This window comes from Ziziphus jujuba, chromosome 8 (genome assembly GCF_031755915.1).
Source record: "Ziziphus jujuba cultivar Dongzao chromosome 8, ASM3175591v1".
In the NCBI taxonomy this organism is placed as follows: Eukaryota; Viridiplantae; Streptophyta; class Magnoliopsida; order Rosales; family Rhamnaceae; genus Ziziphus; species Ziziphus jujuba.
The window spans coordinates 11,179,581-11,189,175 of NC_083386.1; the positions used below are offsets into that span (position 1 = coordinate 11,179,581).

The following is a 9,595-nucleotide window of genomic DNA, read 5'->3' on the forward strand; positions in this document are numbered from 1 at the left end:
GAAGTTGGATTAAGCCCATTTACTGGTGAACAATATTAGACACATGCAACACAATATGAAGATCATGAGAGTAGAAATGCAGATCAAGGATTCAGTGCTGTTGGAAAATACTATATACATAAAAAAGAAAAAAATTTATATTGGAAATGTCACAACAAGAAGAAGATTCAATTTCTACGAATTTTGGATCTATGACAGTTGTAAGTCATTTTCATAATCCTCATTCAATGGATATGTATGGAATGTCACCAAGTAGCAACTCATGGATACCATCTAAAACTCAATCATCAGAGAGTAGTAGTTATGTACATAGTCAATCAATAATGCAAAATCCAAATGGTCGATATATTAATAATTATATGCAAAATTATCAAGCAGATACATCTTTTCATTACTATTTCTTATATTTCAAATCTCAAAATCAAAATGAGAAAGAAACTGATGATTTTCCACCACCCAGAAGTTCTATGCGGTATTAAGATGACATTTATGAACTACAATGTAATTGTAATAGTCATTTTATATATTTTAGTTAATAAATAATTTTATCATATATATATATTTTTGATATATTTTTATTAATAATAATTCATTTATGGTCATTAATGCTTATTATAAATCAATTCATTAAAAATAATATAACATCTATTCAATATTTTAGCAAGTTTTATAATCAATTTGAAAATCAATAGATTAAATAAACTAATTTTCAAGTTTGAATAAAAATTTATATTTTTTAAAACAAATTTCCATCATTTTTTATAATTTTTTATTGATATTCGATATTTTTCGATATTTTTATGAAAATTTTCGTATTTTAAATTTTCAATATTTCCATCGATATTGATTTTTTGAATCTTGCATGTATATTTGATAAATATTTTAGCATATTTTTTTTTTATTTCAATATTATTCAATATTATTATAGTGGTAAAATGATAAAAGAGTAATGCGAGAGGTATAACAAAAAGTCTACTAAACCATTAACCAAAAAATTGTGGCAAAATAATAGTTTTATTTTATAGGATGAAAAATTAATACAATGCATTAACCCAAAGATAAACCACTAAAATAATATTAGCTCCCTGTAGACTTTTTGATCTAATAATAAAATCATTATTTTTGAATAATAATATTACAATCAAAAAATTATTTATAAAAATATTGATCAAATGACATGGCATAGTGATACATATTAATATAACATAAATATAAATAAAATAATTAAAAAGTGGATTAAAACAATTTGATCCCCCTACTGCCATTGGTTTCTGAATTTCCCATCTCGGTATAAATAAATAAATAAATGTATATATATATAATTTTGCTACAAAAATATATGTGTTACCTTTGTGAGGTGGAGGGCTATGATATATTCGATTACATATGTAATAACTTATAGGGAGATTAATGTGTTTAAATCTTCTAAATTGAACATATTTTGGCATCTTAGTCCTTAAATTCTTTAATTTAGACGTTTTGATATTTGAATTTAAATAAATGATTCTTTAATTGAATTCTATTTGCATAAAAAATTCTTAAATTGATTATGTTTTAACACTTTAAAAAAAAAAAAATCTACTTTAAAAACTAAATAAAGTGTCAAAAAAGAGAGAGATTAAAGTAGCAAAATATATTCAATTCAAGAAGAAAATACATCAATCACCCTAAATTACTAAATTATATGTCTATGATCAAGCACTCTCACATTATCGTAGAATTGTTTGCATATGACTGTATGCATATAATGCTTGCCTTATTTGCTTGTCTTTACTTTATATGCGATTTCCTTGTTAGGACTTTCTATTTTATTTTAATTGGTCTTCGGTTATAATCCATTCCAATATGGACGGTAAGTTACTTATTACTATTTTTTTATCGCATGGAAAGGAATATTTCAAACAATTTGCTTTCAAAATTAAAACTCACCCTACATCCTTTTTTTTTTTAACCCCTTTCACTCATTTCAAATTCTTGACTTTAAATACATCTTCCTATTATCAGCAAAAAACATCAATAAAAGCACTTGGAGAAAAAACTAATCCAATTTCCAACCAAATGATCAACTTTTTTCTTTTATGTTTCTTTGGTGATACATAAATGTTCAACACTAGTATAACGAAGTGGCCTGGCCTGGTGGTCGAGAAGCCACTGCTTGGGCCAGAGATGCGCGAGTTCGAGTCGCTGGGGTGGAGGGTGAATCGGGGTCAGCCAAACCAAAAAGAAAAAAAAAAAAAAAAAAAAAAACTTTGACACTAGTATTGATTGACAGGTAATTTGTTTTTGGTTGCAAAATGGCAAAAGTAAAATGTAATGTTGAATTGAAAAGAGTGTACGAAAGTCCAAGCCAAAACTGGTCACAAGCCCACATCAAGCACACTTTTCTTATTTTTCAGAATAAGAGGAATAGGTTCTAGCATATTAGATATGTAGGTGGACTGTCAAAGCAGCAGAGTATGGCCTTGGTAACACCAATATTAATTTTCACTCACAGTTCCAATTCTCAAGTCCCAAGTAACAAGGTCCCAATTGCAACCCCAAAATGGCATATTAGACATGCTATAGACTATAGAGGAAGAAAGAAAGAAAGTCCTCCTTTGTGCAGTGACAGTGTAGCAGAGCAGTGGTTCTGTGCTGGTGGCTCGGTTTTTGGCGGTGATGGGTTAATGGGTTTTGTTTTTTTTTCTCTTTGCAGAGACATTGGCATTCGATACCCTTGTCAGGACTCACAGTCCCACAGACAGTGACGTGTTGGCGTTCCCACTACTCCCCATGCGCACGTTATCCCCTACCCCTGCCCCAACCCCAACCCCAACCCCAACCCCAACCCCATGCCCTTTTTCTTTAACAATTTATCAAAACTCTTTCTTTAAGAAACCTCTAGCCATATGATTGCCAATCACAAACGTACACGTATACTGTGAGGATATATATGTCATTTGGAAGAAGGCAAGTTGAATGGGTTTGAAGATTTTAATTGGTGGGTGAGAATATTGGTGAGTTGTGTCGGATATTAATAAAAGGTTCTCTCTCTCTCTCTCTCTCTCTCTCTCTCATTCTCCAAAAGAGAAAAACCGAGCTTGGAACTTGTAGAAGAGTAGAGACACAAAAAGGGCAAAAACCGCTTATCGGGGAGACAAAGAGCAAAAAGAAAAAAAAAAAAAAAAATACCCACAAATGCTCTGCAAAACCTCTTTTTACAGAGATTTTTAAGTACAGGAATCCTTATCATACGCCTAGTGAGTGCTGGGTCCTAAGCGTACGCCCACCCTCCACCCCCCAGAACAGGTAAAAGAAAAGTTTTCGGATGCCTCATAATAAACTTATGAGGGGTCCCCAGAGAACTTAAACCCTTCTTTCCTTCTTTCAGCTCTCTCTTTCTCTTTTTTGTTTCTCTTTTGTTTTTTTCTTTTTTTTCTCTCTGCTGCTCGGACGGGTATTGAGACTGCCATAACTTGCGCTACTGCTTTGCTTGTACTAAACCAACACAGGCTTTGCGTAATATAGGCTTCACCTGAAAGAGGGAAAGGTACAAAGCCACATCCAGTTGCCTTCCTCATCTTTATCCCTCTATCTATGTGTATGGAGCTTGACACGTGTAGTTAGCGGGGGTTATTGTCTCTGTATCGTTCTTTGCGGTTCTTGAAGTGGTTGAAAGATTAGATCTTTGGATACCCTTTGGGGTTTAAAGAAGTGGGTTTTTCGAGCTTTTTGGATTTTTGATATGGATCTGCTGATTTTTTTCTATGGGTTTTTTGGGGAAGTGAAAGGTTAGGGTTTTCATGCAAAACAAAGAAGACCCATATCTATGTAATGTCTGATTCTGTCATGCAAATATAGATATTTGGGGTAGGGCTTTGGTTTTTAGGGAGGAAAAAAAAAAAGGATAAGATTTTGGATTGTATCTGTTGGATTTGGAGTGATTCCGTATTAGAGATCTCAATCTATCACAAGCAAGCAAGCGAACAAAGAGAAAAAAAAAAAAAAAAAAAGAAGGAACAAAGGAAAAAAGAGAAAAGAAAAAAGCTGGATAATTTTCTCCTTTATTATTCTGTGGTTGGTGTACTGGAGCTTGCTTCACAATTGGGTAACTGAATTTTTATTTTTAATTTGTCATCATCTGGTTAAGAAAGAGAAAATTTAGGTTTTTTTTATTGCTCCATCTATCTTCCATTTTTGGGTATTTTCTCTTTCTTTTTTTGTTTTGTCCTGATGGCAAATAGATGGTGGGCTGGAAATGTAGCCATTAGAGGAATAGACCCAATGTCTTCACCACCTTCGCTTCAGCTGAGAAACACAAACGAAGAAAACAGCAACACAACTCCAACCAATAGCAGCAACAACAGCAAGCAAAACCAACTCGAGGACGAAGACAAAGATGCTGAAGAAGACGCAAACACAGTCACCATGGACCCAGGAAGCAGCAGCGGTAACCGCCGGTCACGAGGCCGACCACCGGGGTCGAAAAACAAACCCAAACCTCCACTTGTGATTACCAAAGAGAGCCCCAATGCTCTCCGAAGCCATGTATTGGAAATCAGCAATGGGAACGACATAGTCGAAAGCATAGCCAACTTCGCTAATAGAAGACATAGAGGTGTCTCTGTCCTCAGTGGTAGTGGCATTGTCACCAATGTTACTCTCAGACAACCTGCTGCCCCCGGAGGAATCATTGCACTCCATGGAAGATTCGAGATATTGTCGTTGTCGGGTGCTTTCTTACCTTCCCCTTCTCCGCCGGGTGCGAGTGGATTGACGGTTTACTTAGCTGGCGGACAAGGGCAGGTCGTCGGTGGTACGGTGGCAGGTGCGCTGATGGCGTCAGGGCCGGTGATAATTATAGGGGCAACATTTACAAATGCAACCTATGAGAGATTGCCTACGGAAGATGATGAGGAGGCTGCTGCAGGAGGAGAAGGAATGCAAGTAGAGCAACAATCCGGTGGGAATTCGAGTTCTCAGAGCTTGGGAGGCGGTGAACAACAAGCTTCATTGCCCATATACAATTTGCATCCGAATTTGCTTCCCAATGGTCAAATGGGTCATGAAATGTTTTGGGGTCCTCCACCTAGACCCCCACCACCACCTCCATCTTACTGAGTTGGAGAGAATTTGGATTTTAGCAGCTGACTTTTGTGCAAAATGTTTTTTTTTTTTTTTTTTTTTTTGCCTTTTTTTTTCTTCGATAGTTTACTTGTAACAAAAGTAAGCAAGAGGTTAGAACTTTTTTATTTTTATTTTTATTTTTGTGTTTATATCTTTTGATTGTGAAATCTCAATTTATTTCTCTAATTTTAGCCAAATACGTTCAAAATTTGTGGGCCATTTTTTGTTTGTTTCTAATCCGAGTTATTTTCTGGAAGTATTAATCATTCTAGATGATGGTGTTGGCCAAAGAAAGCAGTAGTAGTGGATCAAGAACGGAGTTGGATAGAGCTACTAAATTTTAGTGGAGGGTTTGTGCTATTCCTCTATATTTATGGTGAGCTCATTTTTGTTCTCTAATTGCACCTCTTAATCATGCTTTGAAAAGCAATAATTTCATCTTTATTTTCCGAAAAATGGATGGTTTTTTGAATCCAATGGGTTCGTAAGCTAAAAAACAAAATCCATCTCCTGTATTCACTGACAATATTAATTAATCGGGTTTGCATCTGTACTGCTTTTAAAATGGTTGTCATGAGTGCATAAGTAATTATATGTATGTATACTTACGCCTGCTAGGACTTTAGGTTTAGGGCGACCAACCGTCTTGCATGAAAGAGGGGGGGTTGGGGTGGTCATATTTGACCGAGTCTAGTGAATTTGACGACTGGTCATGGACAAAAATTTGCATCCTACCTATACCATTGGCTAGAGAACCGTGGTACTTTTGGCTTCTACTTGTACTGTTTTAGCATACCATTAATTATCAACTAGAGACAGGAGAACTAGCTAATTGCACAAAGAGTTGGAGAGGCATGTAGCTCCATATAGACATGGTGAGGTTCAGTTTGGTTTACTAAGGTTGATAAATAGTTCATGTGATGGTTTGAATTGGACAAATTTGATGGGATGAAAAACATGGTATTTTCAACGTATTTGATAAATATGTTTGGACCTACTAGTTACATGGGTATGTATGAGAGTTGAGACTTTATTAGCAGTATAAGTTGGGTTCAATATCTTAAGTACTGTCATTCGGAATTAAAATGTGACTGCAGTTAGGTATGGCGTAATTAATGTTGGTTTGGGTTTTTAAATGACTTGTTTATTTCGAAAAGGACGTTCATGCTGTTTACATAGTGTAGGATATATATTGACATGGGCAGGTTGATATTAATTTTTTTGGTGACATTTTGGTTGCAACTTGCATGCATGTTTTTAGAGGGGATTAGATCGAATTCCTTTTTTGAGATTTAGAAGTTATGTGTTGAATTTTACAACCTGGTTGAATGCTTGGTTAGATTTAGACATTCCTTTAGGTTATCATATATCAAATAGTTATTACAATTTTGGGGTGCTTTCTCTTCATTATTCTTGTCCTATCAATTATACGATAGTTTATTTTTAGTTTAAAATGAGAAACACATGTGCATAGTTATCGATAAACAAAATCTAATAGAATGGACATTTTGAAACATGTTAAGGGATTAATTGTTTGTTATTTTCTGTATATGATAATAGATTGTTTGATGTTGGAACAAAATAGAATTTTCCATGTTATACGCACAGAATGGATAGGTTATTAACATAGAATGATATTAAAAATCTTCAATTTGTGCTGTGTTGGTAGCTGATAAGTTAACCTAACTTTAATAAAAGCCTCAGAGAAATAGATTGCTTTTGTAAATTACATATTTTATGAAATTTCCAACACTTGGAAGACATGGTTTATATTATATAATATTCTCCTAAGCGAGTAGCTTAGCATAAGTTAGGCAATGATGACTTGGCAAACTATTTTTGACTTGTTAGTGTACTGTGTATGGGTTCAGCCAAAAAGGTGACAAAAATTAGTTAAAAATAAGGTGTCATGTTGTTGTTGCCCATATCATTGCTCAAACATAAGTTTAGTAATGTTGCTTTCAAAATCCTTTATCATGTATATGTAGAATAGGAATTCGTGAATGTTTTAGATGAAAGAGATACTGGTGCTTGCCTTAGAATTGATCAGCCAGGAGTTATTCTTGTGAAAGGGATGTGCACATGAAGCTCTCTTTTCCAAAAACTATGTCAACAATATATCTTTGGCATTTGTTGATTACTGATTACTTTGTACACTTTTAACCCCAAAATGTTGTACTGACGGCTGTAACATGTTTTCTCGTTATGTGTATCAATCTCATTTGCAAATCTTTGATGGTTTTTTCGCGAATAAGACTACATATTCTGAATGCTTATTCCAGCAATATTATCTTCCGTCAAGCAAACTAAATGTTTGGTCATCTGCTCCTTATTTCCCTAGTTAGTAGTAGGAACTTTTGCTTCCGCTCTTATAGTTGGTTTTGACTGAATATAATTTCAAACGGTTTGCTTCCTCTTCATCACCTTTTCAAGCTTCGCTCTTTGATGATCCCTTCTCGATTCTCAAACTATTCTCAAACTACTCAACTCTCTCAATGAAATGAGCTGGTAAAAGATAATACTATTGCAATTTTCAGCTATATATTATTTGACAACATAAACTCCTAGTTTACTTGTTTGATCGTAATTTAGCATTGTTGTGAAGGCTGTGATGGCCAATGGCTTTAAGTTTTTGTAGTTTTGCATCGATCCAATAGCCATCGTTACAAAGTTACTACATTTGTTTTGCTTGCTTAATTTGGTGTTGTAACAAGTCTGATGCTTTTAATATCTTTTTTTTTTTTTTTTTTTGGATTAATGTTTGTGCTCTACTTTCAAAAATTGAATTAAGTTGGACTGGGACATTCCTGTATTAAAGTCGAAATGCTAGAATTATACAGATCGATTGGACAGATTGATTTCAGGTTTTGGTCTTGTGGCTGGTAGATGTTTTTTGACTTTTTGAAAGAATAACTTGGCAACGAATCCGTTGAATCGTGTTTGTGTTTATGTTTGTAAAATTTAGTCATTTCGAACGTAGCCGTTAAGATTTCAAGATTTTGTGTGTGAAAATAGATCACTAGATAAGTATGAATTTATCGTTTAAATGATCATGTCTTATTATTTAATCAGGTGATTTGTTGAATGTACAAAAATATAAATTTGATTTAGATTTTAAATAATAAATATTTTTTATTTTTTAAATTTTGCAAATAGGACAATTAAATTGAAAAATAACAAATTAATACAAGAATAAATAAAAAAAATAAGTATTTTTAATATTATGAAAGTAACAAATTTACCTAAATATTCCTTTTCAATCAATTTATTATATATTATCATATTTTATTTGTTAATATCTATTAATTTATTAAGTTTTATTTAACAATGATATAGATTGGCATCATCGATTGGAATCTGCAAATTATCATATGGGTATTTTCTGTTATAAGATTTTGCAACGACCAGAACTCATTAATAGACAAGATTAAAAAAAAAAAAGAAAAAAAAAAAAAGAAAAAGAAAAAAGAGCAGTAAGAGGGTCCGGTTTTGAATTTAATCATGATGATGTAAAAGCATGAACAAGAAGTCGACTCAATGCAAATTGCTGTAGGACTGAGAAAATGTGGATAAACATCTTGATGCAAATTGCCAAATTGCTCTAAAGACACTAGAAAAATGTTGACAAACATCATATGAAAGTGATTACTAACCGGAAGCTACTAGTTCTTATTCTTTGTTTTGTTGGGTTTTAGAAATTAAATTCAAAAGCTGATGGATAAGAAGAAAGTTCAACGCTTAAGCTTTACTTTGAAAAATTAAATTCAAGAGGCGGTGGATAAGAAAATTTGACACCTAACCCCCACGTGTTAAAATTTTTAAAAAAATTAAATTTTAAAAAATTAGTTTTTTGGAATCAAATTTTTAAAATGGAAAACTTATGATTCGTAAGTAATCAAATTTAGTTTTATGTAATGAATCAAAGATAGATTTATATTTTATATTTTTTAAAAAAATTAAAGTTGTTTTTTTAAAATAATAGTTTTATAAATGAGAATAATTTTTTTTACATATTTTTTTTTATATAGATGGGAATCTAAATTAATAGACTTCTGCTTTTTTATTTCAAAATAAATATTTATATACATCAAAATTATTAGTTTTAAAAAAATTAAATTTCTACTAATTTTATTAGTTATAAAAAAATTGAAAAAAATATATGTACATGTAATATAATTAAAATATTTATTAAATGATATGATATTAGATTAATATATCTATCTAATTTTAGCATGAAAATTTTTGCAAGAAATAAATAAATATGGATAAACAAATTTAAATGTAAAAATGAATAAAGAAATAAATGAAATGATTTGATAAATAAAATTGATAAATATTTTATAAAATAAATCGTTATTAATAAATAAATAAAGATATATTTATTTCTTGGAAGGTAAGATATATGCAACTCCGTGTGCACGGCGGCGTACTATAATTTTTGGAATTTTCTTAAAAGTATTATTGAAAAATAACATGTGATTATTTTCTA

The 9,595-nt window shown here is 32.1% G+C and overlaps 1 protein-coding gene across 1 annotated transcript; it reads left to right on the forward strand.

Moving 5' to 3' along the window:
• Positions 1 to 3,018: 3,018 nt before the first annotated feature.
• LOC107413410 (AT-hook motif nuclear-localized protein 15) lies at positions 3,019 to 5,255 on the forward strand. Its single transcript, XM_016021355.4, has 2 exons — positions 3,019 to 3,288; positions 3,492 to 5,255. The coding sequence occupies exon 2, from the start codon at positions 4,213 to 4,215 to the stop codon at positions 5,098 to 5,100; it is 888 nt and encodes a 295-aa protein (XP_015876841.2). The 5' UTR covers positions 3,019 to 3,288; positions 3,492 to 4,212; the 3' UTR covers positions 5,101 to 5,255.
• Positions 5,256 to 9,595: the final 4,340 nt, after the last annotated feature.

Excerpts from the sequence above, each read along its gene's own strand:
- LOC107413410 (XM_016021355.4), top strand. The coding sequence starts at position 4,213 with ATGGCAAATAGATGGTGGGCTGGAAATGTAGCCATTAGAGGAATAGAC.